Below are 27,996 nucleotides of genomic sequence, written 5' to 3'. Positions count from 1 at the left end.
GGGGGGTCAGACATTTGTGACGTTGTGTGACGAGGGTGGGGGGCGGTTTGGGAAATGTGACGTCACATGCGCAACTTTTTAAATAAATACAGACAACACGTTCTACTTAATTAAATAGACTTTTTAATAAATGTCTTCTCCTACAACATCAGAGTGCAGCGCCACATTGAATACGCATTACAATGACAATAGCTTAAAGCGATTTGAAGCGTGTTTCATTATTATGACTGGGGGGGGGGGGGGTCAAAAATCGTCCAAAATCGCGTTACGTCATTTATGGACGGCCCCTTATCCGACACTGGGATATCGCAGCCATCGAGTTAAGCTTCAGATGGTTTGATGTCACCCAGCTCTTTGTGTCGTATGAGGCGTGGAACGTGTTGAGTCGTGCGAGGCAGCATGGAAGTAAAGTTGGGTGTCAACAGAACAACAAGAAGCGAACACTTAAAACGCGGTTACAATTTATTTATTTGACGAAAACGCTTTCATTTACGTTCCACGTTTAATTTGCATTTCATCGAAGCCGTAACATTATATTGCAAAGCGCAAACTGTGGGTGGCTGCGTTTTTGCGAAGACCGGGACAGTGCCCCACCCCACCCTCCCCGTCTACAGCGTTAAATGTTCGAGACCGTGAGCTGTTCACGGCGATGATGTGAATTAGGGCAAGAGGAGGAGGCTGCGATATCTACTACTCATCATAATAGCCTCTCGGTGCGAGCGTGCGAAGAGACAAATCACAACACTCGGGTGACCCCACCTGACGAATTACCGCACCACCCCCTGAGCTGATAATAACGCGGTTACTACACCACTGATAATGTAGTTACTACACCACTGATAATGTAGTCACTACACCACTCATAATGTAGTTACTACACCACTGATAATGTGGTTACTACACCACTGATAATGTAGTCACTACACCACTGATAATGTAGTTACTACACCACTGATAATGTAGTCACTACACCACTCATAATGTAGTTACTACACCACTGATAATGTGGTTACTACACCACTGATAATGTAGTCACTACACCACTCATAATGTAGTTACTACACCACTGATAATGTAGTCACTACACCACTCATAATGTAGTTACTACACCACTGATAATGTGGTTACTACACCACTGATAATGTGGTTACTACACCACTGATAATGTAGTCACTACACCACTCATAATGTAGTTACTACACCACTGATAATGTAGTTACTACGCCACTGATAACGTAGTTACTACGCCACTGATAATGTAGTTACTACGCCACTGATAATGTGGTTACTACACCACTGATAATGTGGTTACTACACCACTGATAATGTAGTTACTACGCCACTGATAATGTAGTTACTACGCCACTGATAATGTAGTTATTACACCACTGATAATGTAGTCACTACGCCACTGATAATGTAGTTACTACGCCACTGATAATGTGGTTACTACACCACTGATAATGTAGTTACTACACCACTGATAATGTAGTTATTACACCACTAATAATGTAGTTACTACACCACTGATAATGTAGTTACTACACCACTGATAATGTAGTCACTACGCCACTGATAATGTAGTTACTACGCCACTGATAATGTAGTTACTACACCACTGATAATGTAGGTGCTACGCCACTGATAATGTAGTTACTACACCACTGATAATGTAGTTACTACACCACTGATAATGTAGTTATTACACCACTGATAATGTAGTCACTACGCCACTGATAATGTAGTTACTACGCCACTGATAATGTAGTTACTACACCACTGATAATGTAGTTACTACGCCACTGATAATGTGGTTACTACACCACTGATAATGTAGTTACTACGCCACTGATAATGTAGTTACTACACCACTGATAATGTGGTTACTACACCACTGATAATGCGGTTACTACGCCACTGATAATGTAGTTACTACACCACTGATAATGTAGTTACTACACCACTGATAATGTGGTTACTACGCCACTGATAATGTGGTTACTACACCACTGATAATGTAGTTACTACACCACTGATAATGTGGTTACTACGCCACTGATAATGTAGTTACTACGCCAATGATAATGTGGTTACTACACCACTGATAATGTAGTTACTACACCACTGCTAATGTGGTTACTACGCCACTGATAATGTAGTTACTACACCACTGATAATGTAGTTACTACACCACTGATAATGTAGCTACTATACCACTGATAATGTAGTGACTAGACCACTGATAATATAGTTACTACGCCACTGATAATGTAGTTACTACGCCACTGATAATGTAGCTACTATACCACTGATAATGTAGTGACTAGACCACTGATAATGTAGTTACTACACCACTGATAATGTAGTTACTACGCCACTGATAATGTGGTTACTACACCACTGATAATGTAGTTACTACACCACTGATAATGTAGTTACTACACTACTGATAATGTGGTTACTACACCACTGATAATGTAGTTACTACACCACTGATAATGTAGTTACTACACCACTGATAATGTGGTTACTACACCACTGATAATGTAGTCACTACACCACTGATAATGTAGTTACTACGCCACTGATAATGTAGTTACTACGCCACTGATAATGTAGTTACTACACCACTGATAATGTAGTCATTACACCACTGATAATGTAGTTACTACACCACTGATAATGTAGTCACTACACCACTGATAATGTAGTTACTACGCCACTGATAATGTAGTTACTACACCACTGATAATGTAGTTACTACACCACTGATAATGTAGTTACTACGCCACTGATAATGTATTTACTACGCCACTGATAATGTAGTCACTACACCACTGATAATGTAGTCACTACACCACTGATAATGTAGTTACTACACCACTGATAATGTAGTTACTACACCACTGATAATGTAGTTACTACACCACTGATAATGTAGTTACTACGCCACTGATAATGTATTTACTACGCCACTGATAATGTAGTCACTACGCCACTGATAATGTAGTCACTACACCACTGATAATGTAGTTACTACACCACTGATAATGTAGTTACTACACTGATAATGTAGTTACTACACCACTGATAATGCAGTTACTACACCACTGATAATGTAGTTACTACGCCACTGATAATGTGGTTACTACACCACTGATAATGCAGTTACTACACCACTGATAATGTAGTTACTACGCCACTGATAATGTAGTTACTACACCACTGATAATGTGGTTACTACACCACTGATAATGTAGTTACTACACCACTGATAATGTAGTCACTACACCACTCATAATGTAGTTACTACACCACTGATAATGTGGTTACTACACCACTGATAATGTAGTCACTACACCACTCATAATGTAGTTACTACACCACTGATAATGTAGTCACTACACCACTCATAATGTAGTTACTACACCACTGATAATGTGGTTACTACACCACTGATAATGTAGTCACTACACCACTCATAATGTAGTTACTACACCACTGATAATGTAGTCACTACACCACTCATAATGTAGTTACTACACCACTGATAATGTGGTTACTACACCACTGATAATGTGGTTACTACACCACTGATAATGTAGTCACTACACCACTCATAATGTAGTTACTACACCACTGATAATGTAGTTACTACGCCACTGATAACGTAGTTACTACGCCACTGATAATGTAGTTACTACGCCACTGATAATGTGGTTACTACACCACTGATAATGTGGTTACTACACCACTGATAATGTAGTTACTACGCCACTGATAATGTAGTTACTACGCCACTGATAATGTAGTTATTACACCACTGATAATGTAGTCACTACGCCACTGATAATGTAGTTACTACGCCACTGATAATGTGGTTACTACACCACTGATAATGTAGTTACTACACCACTGATAATGTAGTTATTACACCACTAATAATGTAGTTACTACACCACTGATAATGTAGTTACTACACCACTGATAATGTAGTCACTACGCCACTGATAATGTAGTTACTACGCCACTGATAATGTAGTTACTACACCACTGATAATGTAGGTGCTACGCCACTGATAATGTAGTTACTACACCACTGATAATGTAGTTACTACACCACTGATAATGTAGTTATTACACCACTGATAATGTAGTCACTACGCCACTGATAATGTAGTTACTACGCCACTGATAATGTAGTTACTACACCACTGATAATGTAGTTACTACGCCACTGATAATGTGGTTACTACACCACTGATAATGTAGTTACTACGCCACTGATAATGTAGTTACTACACCACTGATAATGTGGTTACTACACCACTGATAATGCGGTTACTACGCCACTGATAATGTAGTTACTACACCACTGATAATGTAGTTACTACACCACTGATAATGTGGTTACTACGCCACTGATAATGTGGTTACTACACCACTGATAATGTAGTTACTACACCACTGATAATGTGGTTACTACGCCACTGATAATGTAGTTACTACGCCAATGATAATGTGGTTACTACACCACTGATAATGTAGTTACTACACCACTGATAATGTGGTTACTACGCCACTGATAATGTAGTTACTACACCACTGATAATGTAGTTACTACACCACTGATAATGTAGCTACTATACCACTGATAATGTAGTGACTAGACCACTGATAATATAGTTACTACGCCACTGATAATGTAGTTACTACGCCACTGATAATGTAGCTACTATACCACTGATAATGTAGTGACTAGACCACTGATAATGTAGTTACTACACCACTGATAATGTAGTTACTACGCCACTGATAATGTGGTTACTACACCACTGATAATGTAGTTACTACACCACTGATAATGTAGTTACTACACTACTGATAATGTGGTTACTACACCACTGATAATGTAGTTACTACACCACTGATAATGTAGTTACTACACCACTGATAATGTGGTAACTACACCACTGATAATGTAGTCACTACACCACTGATAATGTAGTTACTACGCCACTGATAATGTAGTTACTACGCCACTGATAATGTAGTTACTACACCACTGATAATGTAGTCATTACACCACTGATAATGTAGTTACTACACCACTGATAATGTAGTCACTACACCACTGATAATGTAGTTACTACGCCACTGATAATGTAGTTACTACACCACTGATAATGTAGTTACTACACCACTGATAATGTAGTTACTACGCCACTGATAATGTATTTACTACGCCACTGATAATGTAGTCACTACGCCACTGATAATGTAGTCACTACACCACTGATAATGTAGTTACTACACCACTGATAATGTAGTTACTACACCACTGATAATGTAGTTACTACACCACTGATAATGTAGTTACTACGCCACTGATAATGTATTTACTACGCCACTGATAATGTAGTCACTACGCCACTGATAATGTAGTCACTACACCACTGATAATGTAGTTACTACACCACTGATAATGTAGTTACTACACTGATAATGTAGTTACTACACCACTGATAATGCAGTTACTACACCACTGATAATGTAGTTACTACGCCACTGATAATGTGGTTACTACACCACTGATAATGCAGTTACTACACCACTGATAATGTAGTTACTACGCCACTGATAATGTAGTTACTACGCCACTGATAATGTGGTTACTACACCACTGATAATGTAGTTACTACACCACAGATAATGTAGTTACTACGCCACTGATAATGTAGTTACTACGCCACTGATAACGTAGTTACTACGCCACTGATAATGTAGTTACTACGCCACTGATAATGTAGTCACTACACCACTGATTATGTAGTCACTACATCACTGATAATGTAGTTACTACGCCACTGATAATGTAGTTACTACACCACTGATAAGGTAGTCACTACACCACTGATAATGTAGTTACTACACCACTGATAATGTAGTTACTACACCACTGATAATGTAGTTTACTACGCCACTGATAATGTAGTTACTACGCCACTGATAATGTAGTTACTACACCACTGATAATGTAGTCACTACACCACTGATAATGTAGTCACTACATCACTGATAATGTAGTTACTACACCACTGATAATGTAGTTACTACGCCACCGATAATGTAGTTACTACACCACTAATAATGTAGTCACTACACCACGGATAATGTAGTTACTACACCACTGATAATGTAGTTACTACACCACTGATAATGTAGTTTACTACGCCACTGATAATGTAGTTACTACGCCACTGATAATGTAGTTACTACACCACTGATAATGTAGTCACTACACCACTGATAATGTAGTTACTACGCCACTGATAATGTAGTTACTACATCACTGATAATGTAGTCACTACACCACGGATAATGTAGTTACTACATCACTGATAATGTAGTCACTACACCACGGATAATGTAGTTACTACACCAATGATAATGTAGTTACTACGCCACTGATAATGTAGTCACTACGCCACTGATAATGTAGTCACTACACCACTGATAATGTAGTCACTACATCACTGATAATGTAGTTACTACGCCACCGATAATGTAGTTACTACACCACTGATAATGTAGTCACTATACCACGGATAATGTAGTTACTACACGACTGATAATGTAGTTACTACACCACTGATAATGTAGTTACTATGCCACTGATAATGTAGTCACTACACCACTGATAATGTAGTTACTACACCACTGATAATGTAGTTTACTATGCCACTGATAATGTAGTTACTACGACACTGATAATGTAGTTACTACATCATTGATAATGTAGTTACTACATCACTGATAATGTAGTTACTACGCCACTGATAATGTAGTTACTACGCCACTGATAATGTAGTTACTACACCACTGATAATGTAGTTACTACGCTACTGATAATGTAGTCACTACACCACTGAAAATGTAGTTACTACACTACTGATAATGTAGTTACTACACCACTGATAATGCAGTTACTACGCCACTGGATGGCATCCATGATGATAATGATGACAAAGGAAGATTTCTTCACAATTCTGGCAAGTCAACCTGATAATGATGCTTGCTGTTGTTGAAATCACCAGCGAAACGTCACCAGCTACTCGAATTGTAGATATTGTAGTGAGTTTACTCTCCAACACAACATCCAGTTAGTGTCCTGAACTGTTAACTAATTGGCCACCTTTTGTTTACGTGACTAAACCTTTACTAATTGGCTGTGTCGGGTGGTGGTGGCGATGGGTTTAATGACACATTTATAATTTACGTGATGTAACCCAACAAAAAACATACACCTTCATTATGCACTATACCCGGTAAAATAAAATAGTTTCGTTGAAACTTCCACACCACTGATAATTCACCGCGATCCTTTTCGTGTGTCGTCCTATCTCTGTTTAGCTCATAAGAAATGTTTATTTTTGTGTGTACTCGAATTGGCAATGTCGCTGTGGATTTACGCTCTCCAATGCACAATAACCACTTAGTGCCGAACTCGTAACGAATTGGCAACGTTTTGTTTACGTGACTAAACTTTGAATCATTGGCCATGTCGGTTGGTGGTGGTGGTGGTGGTGGCGGATTTAACGATACATTTATATTTTACGTGATCTAACCCAAAAAAAGAACTCCAAAAAACCATTTATTATAGATAATATTTCTATTTTAGCAGGTGTAAGGCCCACTGAGCTATACAGCTCGTTTTCAGAAGCGACATGGCCATCACAAATGATAGCTCAACGAAGTGGCCTTTCATCATTGACTATACATTTGGAGGGGAAAAAACCGAAGGACCCGGAGAAAAATCGACGCGACCACCGGGGAAAGAGAGATGCAAACTCCAAATATACAGCAGGCGTCAGGGTCGGGATCAAACCCACGACCTCCTGTATACCAGGTGAGGTAGTTAACATCTCCTAGCCACCACGGGGTATCATCATCAGCAGCAGCAGTGTGGGGCTGCGGTGTAGGGTTGCCCTCGTAAGCTATGTTATGGGATTGTTGGATAACAAGCTGATGTATATTTATTTTCAGATTACGTGCCCTTCTAATTATTTGAGCCGTCCGACCAGCCAACACCTCGAAGGCGAATGTTGAAATATGAGTGGCTTATATGTTAGTGGTCGCGGAAGTCCATACGCATGTTAAACACTCTCCTACAGCCTAGCTTTGAACTCATGAAAAAAAACAAAATCCCTCACAGCCTCAATGGGCGCGGCGTCACACTCTCCTACAGCTCAGAGGGTCCGGTACAGCCAGACCCTGCGTGGCAGGCGAGCGCAGCGGGCGTCCGTGAACGACCGGCGAGCGAGCGATCGCCGGCGACTGCCACGCGCCGACGGCGGCGACGGCCTGGCCACGTGAACCACGCCGCGGCCCAGCGCCACGAGTGGAGCGGGCCGGTGCCTGCGCCCCTCCGTACGCGCCACCCTCACCATTACCCGGAGGCCGCCAGAGCCGTCCGAGTCGGAGGAGGCGAGGGAGCTCGGGGGCCGTCGAGGGGTTCCCCGCGGATCGAACGGAGGGGTGCCCCCCGGGCGCGAGCTAGGGGCCTCTCCCGTCGGTGGGGTGCCTGCGACCTCCTCCGGGAGACCTTCGTCACCTTCCCACGAGACATCGTGGATTTTTTTCGGAGTGGAGTGCATGACGTAACGGGTGACCCTTCTGATGGCCCCGGGACGGGACGCAGGGGCGGGAGCCCGCACCTCCGGGCTGGAGAACTGAAAGGGCAGCGTCAGACACCTTGTGTCCGATTGGAAAGGCTCGGACTTCGACGGCCTTCCCTTGGTCCTGGGCCAGGACTCGTGCTTGGAGAGGCGACTGCTCCGTTGGGAATGGTGCACGAGCGGCGGAGAGAACCGCTCGTCCCGCGGGATGCCCTGACCCTTGGGCACGCGGTGCTCAATGTAGCGGACGACCCTTTTGATGGCCCCAGGCCGCGATCGCGGGATGGCATTTGGGGCTTCCGGTACAGAAAAGTTAACGGGACTGGTGGATCGTCTGACACCCAATGGGGACTGAATAGACGAGGCCGAAGCCTTCACAGCCGCCGCTGTGAAGGCGACTTCCTGTGGGGCGGACTTCCTGCCGCGCCTCACGAGCTTCCGGATCACCCCCGGCCGCGTCTGCTGCCTCGGATTCCACGAATCCCAGTGGAAGTCTCTCTGCTCCGGCCGCCTGCCGTCGCCTGAGTGTCGCACCTCCTCTGACCCATAGAACCGCGCCCCCAATCCGGAGCGTCGCGTCTCCTCCGACCTGAAGAACCGCGCCTCCGATCCGGAGCACCGCGCCTCCTCCGATCTGGAGCGTCGCGTCTCCTCCGACCTGAAGAACCGCGCCTCCGATCCAGAGCCTCGCGCCTCCTCCGATCCGAAGAACCGGGCCTCCGATCCGCAGCGTCGCGCCTGCAATACGGACCGTGATGCGTCCGCCCCACGGTTTCCGGGGGGCTCTTGTTCATGAGCGATTTGGCTCCAGTGGAATACGAGGGATGTCCCCAACTTGGAGCCGATGCTAAACGTGGTGCCCCTGATGCGGGAATTTCCGGCTCTCTCCTCGATGTCCGCCGGGCGACGTCGGGCGGCGATCGCCACCGCCACGGGCTCGAGGTCAGCGGCGGGGTCAACGTTTGAGTCAGGGTGGAGGTGACAGTCGATGCTTCCTCCGGCTTCGAGCCGGGGTGATTTATCCACGTCGAGGTCGAGTGACAGCTCGAGGTGCAGGTCAGGGTCTGGTTCCTTGGCATCAGCCTCGTTGTCGCGTTCAAAATCAGGCGCGAGGTCCAGTCCGAGGTGAGCGTCTGGATCAGAATGGAGTTGGACCTCGACGTTTTGGTCGTGCACAGACTTGAGGCTCGTGCTTGGACCATGGTCGGACTTTACGTCGGTTTTCAGATCACGATTAAGTTGGAGGTCGGACGTTGGATTGGGGTCAAAGTGGACACCGGTACTTGGATCGCATCTGAACGGGAGGTGAGCAGTTGGATCGGCGCTGACAATCACCTTCACGCTTTGGATGGGGTGAAATTTGAGGTGAGTCCTTCGGTGGGAAATTAATTGGAGGTCGGCATTTTGATCAGGGGCGAGTTTGAGGTCGGTGTGTGGGTCGGGGGTGAGTTGAATATCAGTGGTTAGATCGGGAGTCAGTTTGAGGTCAGTGCTTGGATCGGGAGAGAGTTGAATTTCAGCGGTTAGATCGGGAGTGATTTTGGACTCAGTGTTTGGATCAAGAGAGAGTTCAATATCAGTGGTTAATTCAGGGGTGAGTTTGACGTCAGCGTTTGTATTAGGAGTCAATTGGATATCAGTGCTTGGATCGGGAGTGAGTTGGAGGTCAGATTCGGCTATGAGTGGAAGGTTGACGTGCAGCTGATGGTGGTGGTGATGAGCCGTGTGGCTGGTTTGAGCATCACCGCGATCCCCATTGTCTGGGAGGTCGAAGTTGGGGTCATCCGTAGCATCCACCTCCCCAAACACCTCGTGGCAGTGGTCGATCAGAAACTGCACGAAGGCGACGATCTGGAGGTGGCACAGAGCGACAGTGACAGCAGCGGACGTCACTCGGCGAGGCTGGTTGGCAACGTCCGGTGCGAAAGAACGTGTGTATATATACACAGAAACCCACAGACACACACACCCATAGAGACCCACAGATTAGCGCAGTTGTGGCTACGTATGGTGCGAAAGAAGTTCAACATACATGTGTAGTAGCATAGCGCTGGCTGCTGGCGGAAATGGGGATCCGCGGCGTACGGCAGTCCTGACGTCAACAGGCCAGGATATAAACGAGAGGGGGATCTAGGGGAAAGGTCACAGAAGGGGCCCACCAGGAACCCGCTAGCAGGTTCCAGAAAGGGGGCGTGGCCGGGGTGGAGCGAGGCCACGCTGACTCTATAAGAGGGGCCCCTGTGGGGGACCCTGGGGCTGTTGTTGGAGTGGGATCCCCGTCGTGCTGTTGAAGTTCATCGTCGCCATTCTTCTCGTCATCTTCACCATTATTCTCATCGTCCTCTCTGTCTCTACCATCTCGGGGCGCCGCTAGTCAGACAGCCTACCAACTGTCCTGGCTGAGTTCCGTCGCCGATAACAGACGGACTAAATATTGAGTGTGTTAATCCCGATGGTGCTCGTTAATAAAGAAGTGCCTCCAAGTCTTATCGTCTCCGAGTTAGTCACTACACATACATAAATGAATACCCACAGACACCAAGACCCATAGAAGCTCACAGATTAGCACGGTTGTGGCTACGTACAATGCGAAATAAGTTTAACATACATACGTAGAGACCCACAGACACCCAGACCCATAGAGACCCACAGATTTTGCCACTGGTGGTGAGGCAAGGCCATAAAGATGGCTGCTGTCTCTGGTGTAGTAGGCCAACCAGTTTCAAACACAATGCCATACATTATTATTAGCAGAGCATGTTTGTTTGCATGTTTTGCCGCACGTACTGTGTGGTTAATGCAGACTTGATGATGCTTTATTTGGTGTTTGAACATCTTAACACAACTCCCGTGTTATTGCTAGAAAGGGTTAAAAACCTATTCTTCTTAGTATATATTATTGTCATTATTTAATTATTATTTTTATTAAAGCGACCTTGTCGATGACGTCGCCCTCCTGCCTTCGGTCGATCTCTCCGGGGGCCCAGAGCATGCTGGGAGCCGTGCACACCGATAGGCTGAACGAGGTCATGTGACTCCAGTGCGCGTTGTCGGCGACGCGGCGCAGCAGGCGGAACACCGAGCCAATCAGAGCGCGACGCTCGAGCGACACGCTGCACAGCATTCTGGGAGGTGGCCACAGGAAACGTGGGGAAAAACTGTGGGATTAATCGTTGTAACCATGTGAAACTAAAAACTCTGAAACTATTTTCTATTGTTGCCAGGTATTTAAGCTGCTATGTACAGTGAGGGAAAAAGTATTTGATCCTCTGCTGATCTTGTACATTTGCCCACTGACAAAGAAATGATCAGTCTATAATTTTAATGGTAGGTTTATTTGAACAGTGAGAGACAGAATAACAACAACAAAAATCCAGAAGAACGCATGTCAAAAATGTTATAGATTTATTTGCATTTTAATGATGGAAATAAGTATTTGACCCCTCTGCAAAACATGACTTAGTACTTGGTGGCAAAACCCTTGTTGGCAATCACAGAGGTCAGACGTTTCTTGTAGTTAGCCACCAGGTTTGCACACATCTCAGGAGGGATTTCCCACTCCTCTTTGCAGATCTTCTCCAAGTCATTAAGGTTTCGAGGCTGACGTTTGGCAACTCGAGCCTTCAGGTCACTCTATAGATTTTCTATGGGATTAAGGTATGTAGACTGGCTAGGCCACTCCAGGACCTTAATGTGCTTCTTCTTGAGCCACTCCTTTGTTGCCGTGGCCGTGTGTTTTGGGTAATTGTCATGCTAGAATACCCATCCACGACCCATTTTCAATGCCCTGGCTGAGGGAAGGAGGTTCTCACCCAAGATTTGACGGTATATGGCCCCGTCCATCGTCCCTTTGATGCGGTGAAGTTGTCCTGTCCTCTTAGCAGAAAAACACCCCCAAAGCATAATGTTTCCACCTCCATGTTTAACGGTGGGGATGGTGTGTTTGGGGTCATAGGCAGCATTCCTTCTCCTCCAAACACGGCGAATTGAGTTGATGCCAAAGAGCTCCAATTTGGTCTCATCTGACCACAACACTTTCACCCAGTTGTCCTCTGAATCATTCAGATGTTCATTGGCAAACTTCAGACGGGCATGTATATGCGCTTTCTTTAGCAGGGGGACCTTGCGGGCGCTGCAGGATTTCAGTCCTTCACGGCGTAGTGTGTTACCAATTGTTTTCTTGGTGACTATGGTCCCAGCTGCCTTGAGGTCATTGACAATATCCTCCCGTGTAGTTCTGGGCTGATTCCTCACCTTTCTCATGATTGCAACTCCACGAGGTGAGATCTTGCATGGAGCCCCAGGCCGAGGGAGATTGACAGTTCCTTTGTGTTTCTTCCATTTGCGAAAAATCGCACCAACTGTTGTCACCTTCTCACCAAGCTGCTTGGCAATGGTCTTGTAGCCCATTCCAGCCTTGTGTAGGTCTACAATCTTGTCCCTGACATCCTTGGAGAGCTCTTTGGTCTTGGCCATGGTGGAGAGTTTGGAATCTCATTGATTGCGTCTGTGGACAGGTGTCTTTTATACAGGTAACAAGCTAAGATTAGGAGCACTCTCTTTAAGAGTATGCTCCTAATCTCAGCTCGTTACCTATATAAAAGACACCTGGGAGCCAGACATCTTTCTGATTGAGAGGGGGTCAAAGACTTATTTCCCTCATTAAAATGCAAATCAATTTATAACATTTTTGACATGCGTTCTTCTGGATTTTTGTTGTTGTTATTCTGTCTCTCACTGTTCAAATAAACCTACCATTAAAATGATAGACTGATAATTTCTTTGTCAGTGGGCAAACGTACAAAATCAGCAGGGGATCAAATACTTTTTTCCCTCACTGTAGCTATTTTTTATAAGCGCCCTGGCCATCACAAATGATAGCTCAACCAAGTGGCTTATCATCATCATGTGGACATTTAACACATTACTGCGGAGGGAGCTGATAGGAACGTTGGGTTGCTCGGTCAATGGCCAGGGTCAACGGCGGCACGTGGTGTATTCCGCAAATATGCCCGACTGTGAGGGCGGGCACAAGCCAGCGTGAGTAGGTTAAACGTTGAGTTTTATAAGGACACCACGGGGTGACCAGCCCCTCCCCACCCAGCCCCACCCCTCCCCACCCAGCCCCTCCCCACCCTCCCTTCTCCACCCAGTCCCACCCCTCACATTTTTGGATGCACGACGGACGGACGGACACAATAATCCCCTGTGGGCTGGTGTAACCAGGAGGCTCCTACCAGTAGCAGGAGCCAAATACTCTAAACGCGTTATGTTGATTCTAAATGTGGAGAGAAAAACCGGAGGACGCGACCACAGAGAGAATATTCCTCAGTGACAAACCTTACTAATTGACCATGTTGGGTGGTGGCGGGTTTCACGTCACATTTATATTTACGCGATCTAATAAAAAAAAACTCCATTATGAATAACATTGGTCGTGAAAGCCCACGTGCTATATGTAAACTATAAACAAACTGTAAACTATATTTATTTTACAAGGTAGGGCCCAACTGAGCTATGTAGATCTTTTTTTCAGAAGCAACCTGGCCATCACAAATGATGGCAGCTCAACGAAGTGGCTTATCAGCATCATCATCACCACCGTGTGGAAATGTATAGCATCCAAATACGCTAAACGCACACTGATTCTACGTGGCAATTAGTTCTTATTGAAATGTGGCAATTAGTTACTCTCCAACATATCGGTTTTTTGCCCAATCCTCGCCAGCTAGCTCAGCAACTTAATCAATGTGGGGTAGGGGGAGAGATGGAGGCTATGGGGGAGGCTTACGTCTCAATCCTCCGAACGGTGGCTTCTGGTTCCCAGGGGTCGTCCGGACAGCCCACGGCAGCCACCCACTGCTCGTAGCTGTCGCGAGGGAAAAACCCTCCAGGGACGGAGCGAAGGAATTCCTGGAGCAAGCGGTGAACACGCGCACGCACACAGTCACGCAAACTCACAGTCACACACACAGTCACACAGACTCACAGTCACACAGACTCACAGTAACACACACAGTCACACAGACTCACAGTCACACTCACAGTCACACACACAGTCACACAGACTCACAGTCACACAAACAGTCACACAGACTCACAGTCGCACACAGTCACAGAATCACAGCACACAGTCACACAGAATCACTTGCGCACACAGTCACACGCACACAGTTACAGACACATCTCTGTTGCGTGTAGCGTATTCTGCTACTACGATGATATTCCACCTCGTTGGGCGATCATTTGCGGCCAGGTCACTTATCAACAAGATATACGCAGCTCAAGTGGGGGTCTTACCTGGTCAAATAACAACATAGCTACAGAAAAGTTAGTTTTTGAGGAAAAAAAAACAACAATGATGCCTAGATTAGTTTTCATAGTTTCATAGTTTCATTTATTTGGCATAGCCCTGTGAGCCATTCGGCTGTTGAATCGGGTGCAACCGCAACAAACAAAAAAAACAAAAACACGAACAAGAAAACATCTTAAAGTGACTTTGTGTGACTGTGCAAACAGAAAATCCAGGAAAAAAACATCAAAATATTCCCAAAATATTCCTGATATAGCACCGTACACCAAAGATTAGGAATTCAGCATTGCATTCTGGGTAAGTGTTCTGACATTTGAGCCACCTGGCGTAAGTGATCTTGTAAATATGACCAGATTGACTGCGTTATCACCGTGTGCAGTCTTAGACGAAGAGAACCTCGCACGATAGTTGGTCGTGTTAGTCACGAGTGGATGTTCGACCCACCAGATTGACTGCGTTATCACCGTGCGCAGTCTTAGCCGAAGAGAATCTCGCACGATAGTTGGTCGTGTCAGCCACGGGTGGATGTTCGACCCACAATTGCCATTCACGAGAAAAATAAAATCGTCGAGAGGCGAAAACTTCGACGACGTTCAAGGCGGTTTTTTGTTGTTGTTTTATGATTCGATTGTGACGACAGGGTGGTGTCGTCACAGCGCTCCCAGAATGCACCTTGAGGATGGTTGCCAGGGCAACGGGCGAGCCGTGCTCCCATTGGCCGGCTGGGGAGTTGGCGTTGATCTTGTTGCGGATTTCCCGCGAGGTGCGGAAACCCGGGCTTCGCCTGAACACCCCCGGCTCCCAGGGAGCTCGCCTCCAGAGCCGTCCTAGGAGCTCCTGTCCACAAATGAATGCACACGTGCATGCACAGGGCGCTTCACAACAATGTGAACACTCGATTTGAAGCTTTCGTGACTGCAAGGATTCATCTTCTTTGGTTCTTTCGGTAAAGTCATGTAGAATGAGAATAAAATAACAAAATGAAATAAGACAATAAAATTCTCACGACGTTTCGGCCACAACACAAGTAGCCTTCTTCAGGTTCTGTCACAAGCTAATCCCTCAGCTATTTCAATGCTAAATTCTCCTGCTCTGATATGTAAACTCCTTTGTCAAGGCACTTCATGCTTCTCACCGAGCTTAAAATACGCTATGGTTTACTTTATAATAGTTGGTAATTGGAGGCCTTTAGCGTTCATATACTTAATGCCTCTGTGGATATGTAAACTTTGACTTTAACACAGCTATTTCTGTCACAAGCTAATCCCTCAGTTTTTTTCAATGCTAAATTCTCCTGCTGTGATATGTCAACTCCTTTTTTCAAGACTCGCCACGCCTCGCACCGAGCTTAAAAGATGCTGCGAATCTTAGCGGCGTTAATTGAAGTTCTGTCGTCCCGACAGTTCTGTTCTTTCACCTGAAGAAGGCTGCTTGTGTTGTGGCCGAAACGTCGTGAGAATTTTATTGTCTTATTTTATTGTATTATTTTATTCTCATTCTACGTGACTTTACCGAAAGAACCAAAGAAAATGTGAACACTTCCGAGAATTTGCAAAAACAACACCGCAAGAAATGTGCCTCCTCCTCGGGGCTCTGCAGATCACCTGGAGAAGATTCCAGGCACGCGTTGACAACGATGGCGAACACGTGGAGACTTTCGGAAGATATTAACATACATTTGTTAATCATGTTACAGTGTAGTAGTATTATCCGTCCTTTTTCCATTAAAAAGGATAGTCCCAGCTAAGTGTTAACATTTCTTTGAAGCACCCGGTGTATACAGTGTGTCCATGAAGTCCCTATCTATTTGATTGAATTCATGGTATATACGTATATGTGTTCTTCCATAGTACAGGTTTTTGTTTGGGGGTTAGATCGCGCAAACATACGTGTGTCGTTAAGCCCGCCACATTTATACAATCAAACCTCAAAAAACCTTTACGGATAATATTGGTTGCTAAGGCCTCTCTGGCTTATATTGACATGGCGCCTTTATCCAAGGCGCTTTCACAAGGCTTATGAGTGGTACAATGAGGGCAGCCAAAGGTGATGCGGTGAATACGGATGGGGGGGGGGGGGGATATAGGGAGGGAGGTTTAGTGGGAGCAGGAATTGCGGTGGGTACCTAGGGGTGGAGGGGAAGGATTGAGCCAGGGAGAAGTGGAAACTTAACAGGGAGAGAGGGTCGCCTCTTGCTTCACGTGGAGGCGAAGTTTGTTGCAGGTGTAGGGAAACGGAGTGGAAGCGGTGGATTGCGCACAAGGAGAGTGGACGGGGTGGGAATGGGAGGAGTCAAAGAGGTCGAGAGCGGAGCGGGCGGAAGGTGACATAGTGTGAGAGAAGCCAGGTGCGGTGGGGCAAGGCCATGAAGAGATTTATGTTTGTTGCTTTCTGCGTTTGTCTCAGGTTGGACATTTGCTGGTCTCATACTCGACTCACAATAAGGTCAAAGGGTGCGGGTGTGTGTGCGTTGAACTTCTTTCACACCGTACGTAGCCAACCCGCGCTAATCTGTGGGTATTTGTGGGTGTCTCTATGGGTCTGGGTGTCTGTGGGTCTCTGTGTATGTGTACGGTGACATTTCTTTGCACCGTACATAGCCAACAGTGCTAATCTGCGGGTCTCCGTGGGTGTCTTTCTGGGTCTCTACAATTGGAGGTGCGGTGGGGTGGGGGGGATAACAAACTTAACACAACAACAAAAAGCAGTTCTAAAGATATGAATTTGTCACTCGAGATGATTATTTAAACGTGCAGAGCGTCCAGTGGCTTCCTAATATCGGAAGGAAGAGCGTTCCAGACGGCCGCAGAAGGGCTTCTGAAAGTTCCGCGCGATGCAGTGACCACCGTCTTTGTTCGATGGTCAGCCAAAAGTGTATAGTGTAGTGTATAGTAGTGTATGGTGTAATGTATAGTGTAGTGTATAGCAGTGTATATTGAGTGTAAGGTATAGTAGTATATCGCGTATAGTGTAGTGTATATTATATAGTGTAGTGTATATAGGATCTGAAAGCATCCTACGATGCTGTGACCATCTTAGTTCGACAGCTAGCCAAAAGTGTAGTGTATAGTGTAGTGTGTAGTATATAGTGCAGTGTATAGTGTAATTCATAGTAGTGTATAGTGTAGTGTATATAGCTTTGCTCTCCAACACACAAGCGGCTAGTGCTGTACTAGTAACGTACTGATTGTAATTGTACTCAGTACTCAGATTGTAAATGTTTGTGTATTTGCTCTCCAACACAGAACCGGTTAGTGCTGTAATGAATTGGCCACGTTCTGTTTACGTGACAAACCTTCATATTTGGCTGTGTCGGGTGGTGGCGGGTTTAACGACACATTTGTACTACACACACACATCTCGTATTTCGCAATGCCCCCCCCGCCCCCGTACCCTGATTGCCCGGGGCGCGAGCCCTTCCTCCCAGAGGTCCTCCATGGGGCATCCGAAGAGGTGGCGCTGGTGGGGCTCCGGGGGTTCGGCTTCGGGCTGCCCGAGCTGGGCCCTCTCGGAGGGCCATGTGTCCTCCCGGTGCCTCCTCCTGAAGAATGTTCGCCGCGGAGACTTCTGGGAGGGAGACACGGCCGGCGGGGTCCATTCTGCTGGCATGCACAAAAAAAAAAGAGCGGTGGGTCGACGCTCTCGATGGAAATTGATCCACGCGGCGATGACGGTGGCGATGATGAGGCACTTCGGTGAGCTGCTATCATGGGTGACGGCAGGCGTCGGGGGGTCGTGATCGAACCCACGACCTCCTGCATAACAGGCGAGGTAGTTAACATCTCCTAGCCACCGTGGTGATGATGAGAGAGAGAGAGACGCAGACTCCAAATATACAGTTGCATGCATCGTCAGGGGCGGGTTCGAACCCACGACCTCCTGCATACTCGGAGAAGTAGTTAACATCTCTTAGCCACCGTGGCACCCCATGACAGGGAATTAATTCATGACAGGGGTCATAATTTGTTTTATTTTAATGTCGCATTTACCCCGGGAGGGGGGGGGGGAGAAAAAAAACTTCACTGAATCTCAAGCTTATGGGTGCAAGCGGTGGCTAGGAGATGTTAACTACCTCGCCTGGTATACAGGAGGTCGTGGGTGCGAACCCGAACCTGACGCCTTCTGTTTGGAGTTTGCATGTCTTTTTTACAGGAGATTCTACAACTTTTAAAAACATTCCCGGTGTTTAGTGTACATGCCCTACAACGTGTTTGGAATGGACGGGAGTAAAGTTGGACTTGTGAACAAATCGACTTACGAAAAGAACATCTGGAACCTAACTCCTTCGTAAGTAGAGGAGGTCCCTGTACTATTAATGCACGTCAATTTGATAGAAATTAGCGTTACCTGTCTGCATGTCTGAAGCTGCCCCCTTGCAGTGCGCTCCCCAATCGGAAGAGCCCTTCCCTGCAACGTCACAAAAGTCAACACAATCGTCACGTTGCCGAACGAATACATTATTTTTCCAGTTTCAGTTTATTTATTTGGTAGAGCCCTGTGAGCCATTCGGCTCTCGAATCGGGTGCAACCACAACAAAAAAAAACAAAAACACGAACAGGAAAAACTCGTTACACCACACACACACGCACGCAAAATGCTTTGACACCAATGAACCACCACGACACCTCGCTGCCGATCTCGTCAAGGGAGCTATAAACCATGGGGCCGTCCATAAATGACGTCACGCACCTAGGGAGGAGGGGGGGTCAGATTATTGTGATGATGTGTGACGATGGGGGGGGGGGGTTTGGGAAATGGGACGTCAAATAAAAATGCGCAACTTTAAATAAAATAGAATTGTTATAACAACACTAATTGTTATATCAACACTCCGACAACATGAGTCCAGCGCCACATTAAACACGCACTACAATGGCAATAGTTTAAAGCGATTTGAAGCATGCTTTATTTTAGGGGGGGGGCGGAGCTTTGTGACGTCATATTTGAGGGGGAGGGGCCTGACTTTTTGTGACGCCGTGTGACGAGTGGGGGGGGGGGTCAAAAATCGTCCAAAATCGCGTGACGTCATTTATGGACGGCCCCCATCATCACATCAACTCCGCTCATCCTTGCAGCAGCAGAAGCCACAGCGGATTTTGTGCTGGACATCGGACAAAGACGGCAACTGGACATACGGGACAGGGTTCGTTCGTATCTCTGAAAGTTCCTAAGTCGATTGTTCGTAAGCAGAGGAGAAGTTTACATTATGAGACCTCCTTTGCCAGGAACAAGATATAGTAATAGGTTTTACCCTTTTAACTGGCACAAAAAACTGACACCTTTATTCAAGGCATCATGTCTGCAATAACCACAACACAAGCTGTCAAAATGCAAACAAAACGACAACTCTGATAATCATATGCACTGTCCTTGAATTTGATTGGTCCACACCCGAGACGGCTTTCTTTAGAGCCTAGTCTCCACTGGTGTTGGACCTTTTGGCGTCTTCTTTTGGCGTCTTCTGGTCCAACACCAGTGGAGACTAGGCTCTAAAGAAAGCCGTCTCGGGTGTGGACCAATCAAATTTAAGGACAGTGCATATTATTATCAGAGTTGTCTCTTTTGTTTGCATTTTGACTGCTTGTGTTGTGGTTATTGCAGATATGATGCCTTGAATAAAGGTGTCAGTTTTTTTGTGCCAGTTAAAAGAGTAAAACCTATTACTATAGAGGAGATGTCCCTGGACGCGACCGAAATTGCGCCACCAATTTCGAAACGACAATTCCCATTGTTGTCGTGCATCAAGCCACACCACGCTGCGACTAGGGGGCAGCATTGAGCCGGTGGGCGAAGCCTGGGGACACTTTTAATGCCCCCTCACATCAGACACACGGCCCTGGGTCAATACACTGCCCTCTGCCGACAACGTGACTCAACAACAGAGGCATACATACACGTATATAGCCCGTGTATGTATCGTATGTGTGTATGTGTGTTGAACTTAATTTCGCACCGTACGTAGCCAACCGCGCTAATCTGTGGGTCTCTGTGGGTCTCTATGGGGTGTTTCTGTGGACCTATGTGTATTTGTAAACGTTTAACTCCTTTTGAACCGTACGTAGCCAACCGTGCTAATCTGTGGGTCTCTATGGGTGTCTCAGTGAGTCTCTATGGGTCACTATGGGTCTGGGTGCCTGTGGATCTCTGTGTATGTATGTTGAACTTCTTTCGCACCGTACGTAGCTAACCACGCTAATCTATGGGTCTCTGTGGGTTTCCATGCGTCTGGGTATGTGTGTCTATCTGTATGTTGAACTTCTTTAGCACCGTACGTAGCCATCCGTGCTAATCTGTGGGTCTCTGTGGGTCTCTATGGGGTGTCTCTGTGGGTGTCTATGGGTCTTGGGTGTCTGTGGATCTCTGTGTGTGTATGTTGTAGGGAGCGGTAGTGTAGTGGTTAGCGTTACACTGTGCTACGAACCCAGCAACCCGAGTTCGAATCCCGCTCACGGCCAACACCAGTGACGATTATCTGAACCGGTCCTGGGCCTCCCCTAGGTCCCTGGTGCGGTGTGTAAACATCGCCACTGGAGAGACAAAGGCGGTCGGGCGTGGTGCTGGCCACCCACCCCCTCGTGAGCCGTGCCGACCTTCATAGGTGTTCGTTAACAGCACTTGCCCCAACAGTCTGTTAAGGCTATATGGGGGATCTTTGTCTTTGTGTGTTGAACTTCTTTCCCACCGTAAGTAGCCAACCGCGCTAATCTGTGGGTCTTTGTTGGTCTCTATGGGTCTGAGTATCTGTTGATCTCTGTGGGTGTCTCCATGGGTGTGGGTCTCTGTGGGTCTGGGTGTCTGTGGGTCTCTGTGGGTGTCTCTGTGGGGATGTCTGTGGGTCTCTGTGGCTGTCTCTGTGGGTCTGGGTGTCTGTGGATCTGTGTGTGTGTACGTTGAACTTCTTTCGCACCGTACGTAGCCAATCGTGCTAATCTGTGGGTTTCTTTGGGTCTCTATGGGTGTCTCTAGGGGTCTGGGTGTGTGTGGGTCTCTATGGGTGTCTCTGTGGGTGTCTCTGTGGGTCTGGGTGCCTCTATCGGTCTGTGTGTCTGTTGGTCTCTGTGGGTGTCTCTGTGGGTCTGGGTGTCTGCGGGTCTCTGTGGGTGTCTCTGTGGGTGTTTCTGGGTGTCTCTATGGTCTGGGTGTTTGTGAGTATCTCTGTGGGTGTCTCTGTGAGTGGCTCTGTTGGTGTCTCTGTGAGTGTTTCTGTGGGTGTCTCTGTGAGTGGCTCTGTTGGTGTCTCTGTGGGTGTCTCTGTGAGTGTCTCTGTGGGTGTCTCTGTGAGTGGCTCTGTTGGTGTCTCTGTCGGTGTCTCTGTGAGTGTCTCTGTGGGTGTCTCTGTGAGTGTCTCTGTGGGTGTCTCTGTGAGTGTCTCTGTGGGTGTCTCTGTGGGTGTCTCTGTGGGTGTCTCTGTGAGTGTCTCTATGAGTGTCTCTGTGGGTGTCTCTGTGAGTTTCTCTGTGAGTGTCTCTGTGGGTGTCTCTGTGGGTGTCTCTGTGAGTGTCTCTGTGGGTGTCTCTGTGGGTGTTTCTGTAGGTGTCTCTGTGGGTGTCTCTGTGGGGATGTCTGTGGGTCTCTGTGGGTGTCTCTGTGGGTCTGGGTGTCTGTGGATCTGTGTGTGTGTACGTTGACGGGTGCGAGGGGCTGGTAACCCCTCCACCTTCAGTTAATTACCACTAAACCACGAGTTAAACTGAAATATGTAACTAATAAGCTTGTGCCGGAGGCCCGGGGGGCCAGGCGTCTATGACGTCTCCTGGCCAAACCCCAATTGGTGGAGCCAGGAGATTGAATATCTACCCTCGGGGCTCCTCCAGAAACAACGAAAAGCCACTCCGGGTGGCCACGTGGAATGTTCGAACGCTCACTGCGGAGGAGAGGCTGCCACTCCTCTGTCGGGAGCTGGACCGGTACCGCCTGGATCTGTGTGGCATTCAGGAGGTCCGGTGGACCGGCTCTGGCTCCTGCCACCATGAGGGGTGGACAGTCCTCTACTCGGGGCAGCAGACTGCCAAACAACAGGGTGTGGCTCTTCTTTTGAACAAAAGAATGAAGGGGGCGTTGGAGCGTGGCGGTGAGGTGTGGGAAGCTGTAAGTCCCAGGCTACTTTAGGCTCGCCTTCCCATCAACCGGAGGCGAGGAATGGTGGTCGTGGTTACTTATGCCCCCACCGAAGATGAACATCCGTGGAGGGATGCAGGCAAAGCCGATGAGTCAGATGCCTTCTATGACCTCCTGTCACAGGTGCTGGCTAAAGTGGCCCCTCGGGATAGAGTCATCATGTTGGGTGACTTCAATGCCCGAGTTGGTCATGATACTGGCACCTGGTCTGGAGTGATTGGAGGGCATGGGCCAGATCAGCTCAATAACAACGGTAGGAGGCTGCTAGATTTTTGTGCAGCCCATGGGCTTGTAATTACCAACACGCATTTCCGGCATCGGCACATCCACACAACATCATGGATGCATGCCAGGTCCAAGCAAGAACATCTGCTGGACTACATAGTGACAGACCAGCGGATGCGAGCCCATGTCCTTGACACCAGGACCTACCGTGGAGCTGATCTGCCCTCTGACCATCGACTAGTCATCTGTAAGATGCGCCTGCCATTCTTCCACTCCGGTGGTGGGTGTACACCCAGGACCCCATTCCAACCTAAAGTGGCCTGGTCTCAGTTATCTGATGAAAGTTGCAAGCGAGAATTTCATCATCGGTTGCGGCTGGGTTTGGCATCGTGCCCGACTCCTACTGATGTCGAGGGTAAATGGGCGAGGTTTAGGACTGTGACTCATGCAGCTGAAATGGCTGCTTTGGGTACGCGGTCCAGACCTCCCCTGAGACCCTGGCTGACAGAGGAGGTGTTCAGGATGGTTGAGAAAAAGCGACAGGCCCACTGTCATCGGCTACAGAATCCCACGTCAGAGAATGAGGAGGCTTACCGCAGCCTTCGCTCGGAGGTTCGGAGAGCCGTGAGGCGCTGCAAGGATGGGTAGTGGTCGCGGGTTGCTGAGGAGATGGAGTCTGCCTCAGTGGCCCGTGATCACAAATCTCTATTTAACTCCATCAAAAAAGTAATCTGCAGCGCCACACCTATTACCATCATTAGGGGAAAAAACGGTGATCCAATCTCCGAGCATTTCTGTGAGGTCCTGGGGGAGGGAAAATCCCTCAGCCAGGAAAACATCGTGGCACAAAGTGAGGATGACCCTGCTGAGGCTGCGGTGCCTCAAATATTGGAAGAAGTCACCCCCTGTGAGTGGCTGGCTGAGGTGCCATCTGTTGAGGAAGTACTGAGGGCGATCCGGAGTCTGAGACCAGGAAAGGCAGCGGGCAGAGATGATCTCCCAAGCGAAATGCTGAGGGAGGGCGGCGTTTGTGCACAGACTGCCCTATATGACATCATAACAACAGTCTGGACCACTGGACGGGTTCCGCAGGATTGGAAGGATGCCCTGGTGGTCCCCCTTTTTAAGATGGGGGACCGCACAGACTGTAACAACTACAGGGGCATCTCACTCCTCAGTGTGCCGGGAAAGGTCCTGGCAAGGATTATTCAACATCGCCTTGCCAGGCACGCTGAGGAGAGGCTTGCGGAGCCCCAATGCGGTTTCAGGAAAGGGCGGTCCTGCACGGATGCCATATTTTCTGTCCGTCTGCTACAGCAGAGGTGTAGGGAATTCCAACAAGACCTACATCTCTGCTTTATTGACCTGGTCAAGGCCTATGATACCATCAGTAGGCCTGGGCTATGGGTTGTTCTTCGTGCTTTTGGAGTAACGGACCCTCTGCTCACGATCATTAAGGACCTTCATAATAGTGAGCGGGCCCGGGTAAAACTACGCGGCCGGGAGTCAGAGCCATTCCCTGTTAACCTTTGGGTGCGACAGGGATGTCCTCTGGCTCCCACATTATTTAACATCTATTTTGACCACGTAGTTCGTGAAGTCTTCAATAGCTGTACCGGGGGAATCTCCATATGGTACAGATATAATGGGAGGCTGATCGACGCCCGGGTGCGGTCAAGGGATGGCTCCCTATTGCTCAACCACGTTATGTATGCTGATGATTTGGTAATAGCTGCACATTCGGAGGAGGAGTTGGAGACGCTGCTGCTGAGACTGGAGCATGCCACTAAGAGGTGGGGCCTTACCATCAGCCCCACCAAAACTAAGCACCTGCCTGGGTATTTTGTACCATCGGACACTCCACCCCCACAACTCCCAATCGGTGATGGGGCAGTTGTGGAGAGAGTGGAGAGTTTCCCATACCTGGGCAGTGTGCTTATGACTGGCTCCAGTTTAACAGCAGAGGTCTCACTCCGAATCAGTCGAGCGGCAATATCTTTTCATCGGTTGCGTAACGCTGTGTGGAAGCTACCTGGTCTGTCGCTCCGCACTAAGCTTCAGGTCTTCTCGGCCACGGTCATTCCCTCCCTTCTCTACGCTTGCGAAACGTTGACCCCCCTAATGGAACATCTTCGCCGGTTAGAAACATTTAGGCTGGCCTGCCTACGATCCATCCTGGGTTTAACCAGATTGGATTGTGTTAGGAGCTCAAAAATCCTTGAAAGATCTGGGCAACGTCCCATCGGTGAGCTCCTACGGCGGGGAAGGCTGCGATGGTTGGGTCATGTAGCCCGCATGCCCAGCCACCGCATGCCGAAACAGCTAAGCGGGCGCGGCACGGGCTAGAGAAGAGATGGAGTGATGTGGTACAGGAGGACGTGGAGCTGAGTGGACTTGCCGATGACTGGTACCAGCGGTGTCAAGATTGGCCTCTGTGGAGGAGGCTCGTGAAGGACGCTGCTACTGGGCAGTTGGAGGCAGTCGCCCTCCAACAACAACGGAGGGCGGAGGAGCGACACTCACAACAACGAGCGGAGCGCCGGGTGGCTAAAGCACAGCAGGTTGGCACAGTAGGGGGCACAGGTGGTGCATCAGCCAGTCATCTCAGTCAGTCGACCCGTGGCACCTGGGTCTGCCCCGTGACCTCCTGCCAGCGGGCGTTCGACACTTCACGTGGCCTCAGGGTGCACATAGCCTGGCACAAGCGTCGTGGTGACGTCACCGCCACTTAGTGGCGAATGGCGGTTGTTGTTGTTTTGTCTGTGTGTGTGTGCTGTGTGTGTGTGTCTGTGTGTGTGTCTCTGTGTGTGTGTGTCTCTGTGTGTGTGTGTCTCTGTGTGTGTGTCTCTCTGTGTGTGTGTGTCTGTGTGTGTCTCTGTGTGTGTGTCTCTCTGTGTGTGTGTCTCTGTGTGTGTGTGTGTCTCTGTGTGTGTTTGTGTGTGTGTCTGTGTGTGTGTCTGTGTGTCTCTGTGTGTGTGTCTGTGTGTGTGTGTCCTTGTGTGTGTCTCTCTGTGTGTGTGTGTCTCTGTGTGTGTCTCTGTGTGTGTCTGTGTGTGTCTCTGTGTGTGTGCCTCTCTGTGTGTGTGTCTCTTTGTGTGTCTCTGTGTGTATGTGTCTGTGTGTGTGTCTCTGTGTGTGTCTCTCTGTGTCTCTGTGTGTGTGTGTCTCTGTGTGTCTCTGTGTGTGTGTCTCTGTGTGTATGTGTCTGTGTGTGTGTGTCTCTGTGTGTGTGTCTCTGTGTGTGTGTCTGTGTGTGTGTGTCTCTGTGTGTGTGTGTGTCTCTGTGTGTGTGTCTCTCTGTGTGTGTGTCTGTGTGTGTCTCTGTATGTGTCTCTCTGTGTGTGTGTCTCTGTGTGTGTGTGCTGTGTGTGTGTCTGTGTGTGTCTCTGTGTGTGTGTCTCTCTGTGTGTGTGTCTGTGTGTGTCTCTGTGTGTGTGTCTCTGTGTGTGTGTCTCTGTGTGTGTCTCTCTGTGTGTGTCTCTCTGTGTGTGTGTCTCTGTGTGTGTGTCTCTGTGTGTGTGTGTCTCTGTGTGTGTGTCTCTGTGTGTGTGTGCTGAGTGTGTGTCTGTGTGTGTGTCTCTGTGTGTGTGTGTCTCTGTGTGTGTGTCTCTGTGTGTGTGTGCTGAGTGTGTGTCTGTGTGTGTGTCTCTGTGTGTGTGTCTTTGTGTGTGTGTGTCTCTGTGTGTGTGTCTGTCTCTGTGTGTCTCTTTGTGTGTGTCTCTCTGTGTGTGTGTGTCTCTGTGTGTGTGTTTTGAGATGAACGTTCGTGCCAGTGCCGCCCTTCAGAAGGAGCTCGCTGACATCACCTTGACCCCCCCAACGCTCCGTCGAAGTCCATACGAGGTGGGGATGGGGGGGTATGGGTTGGGAGGTAATCTCTGTTTTGCTACACAGCCCCAATCGTCAACAACAACAACGACAATGACACGAGAACAATGAAAGAACAACAAACAAAGAGCCGTCCGCCGCGTTGACGATGAACATCGCTGGGTTACTCACGCGGTCCCTCGGTCGTCTCTGTCTCTCTCGATGTGGGCCCCCCCCCCCCAAACCACCGTGGGCTCTGTGCGTATCGCGTGCGGGTGACCCGCTGGTTGTGTGGTTCGCTCCCTCGGTGTCAAAACAACAAGGGTGGGTGGGAGGGCAGTCAACATTTCAACATCGCTGTTGGGCAACTTGCAGGAGTGAGAGGACGAAAGGCGGAATCGAAATCGATGATCGTGCATGATTTTTTTTTGGGGGGGGGGGGTAGGAATACGAAACTAAAACAACAAATTCGATTGATTGATTGATTTATATTTCACCAGGTGTGTAAGGCAGCCCCCCACCTCCCCCCCCCCCGCCGCCTCGCCCCCCACCCCCAAATTGAACTCGCGAAGTGGTCCAGCTCGTTGGTCAGAAGCCACCCTGGGCCATCACAAATTATGGCAGCTCCACGGAGTGAGCGATATCATCGCGCGTGATGTGTGGCAATGTGTGGAGCGGCGGGCGGATTCTCCAGAAGGACGAATTTCTAAATGTGGGAGGGGAAAACAACCGGAGAGATGACCACGGGGTGAGAGAGAGAGAGAGAGCCACACACAAACTCCAAATCTACAGCAGCAGCAGCAGCAGGCGTCGTCAGGGTCAGGATGGAACCCACGACCTCCTGCACACCAGGC

At 48.0% G+C, this 27,996-nt stretch overlaps 1 protein-coding gene across 2 annotated transcripts; it reads right to left on the bottom strand.

Annotated features, from left to right (window-relative positions):
- Positions 1 to 106: 106 nt before the first annotated feature.
- On the bottom strand, positions 107 to 27,445 carry LOC116956661 (uncharacterized). 2 transcript variants are annotated; one of them, XM_032978432.2, is made up of 7 exons: positions 27,335 to 27,445; positions 19,339 to 19,398; positions 18,385 to 18,593; positions 15,664 to 15,828; positions 14,470 to 14,591; positions 11,614 to 11,803; positions 107 to 10,529 (listed from the first exon to the last, which is right to left on the bottom strand). In XM_032978432.2, the coding sequence occupies exons 2-7, from the start codon at positions 19,346 to 19,348 to the stop codon at positions 8,250 to 8,252; spliced, it is 2,976 nt and encodes a 991-aa protein (XP_032834323.2). In that variant the 5' UTR covers positions 19,349 to 19,398; positions 27,335 to 27,445; the 3' UTR covers positions 107 to 8,249. The 2 variants fall into 2 exon arrangements, with proteins under 2 accessions (XP_032834323.2, XP_032834325.2); XM_032978434.2 differs by having other exon boundaries at positions 18,385 to 18,590.
- Between the last annotated feature and the right edge of the window lie 551 nt (positions 27,446 to 27,996).

This window comes from Petromyzon marinus, chromosome 66, assembly GCF_048934315.1.
Source record: "Petromyzon marinus isolate PM22_M1 ecotype Great Lakes invasive population chromosome 66, UKy_Petmar_22M1.pri1.0, whole genome shotgun sequence".
Lineage (NCBI taxonomy): Eukaryota > Metazoa > Chordata > Hyperoartia > Petromyzontiformes > Petromyzontidae > Petromyzon > Petromyzon marinus.
The sequence above is the reverse complement of the archived record's forward strand: the minus strand, read 5'-3'. Positions and strand labels throughout refer to the sequence as shown.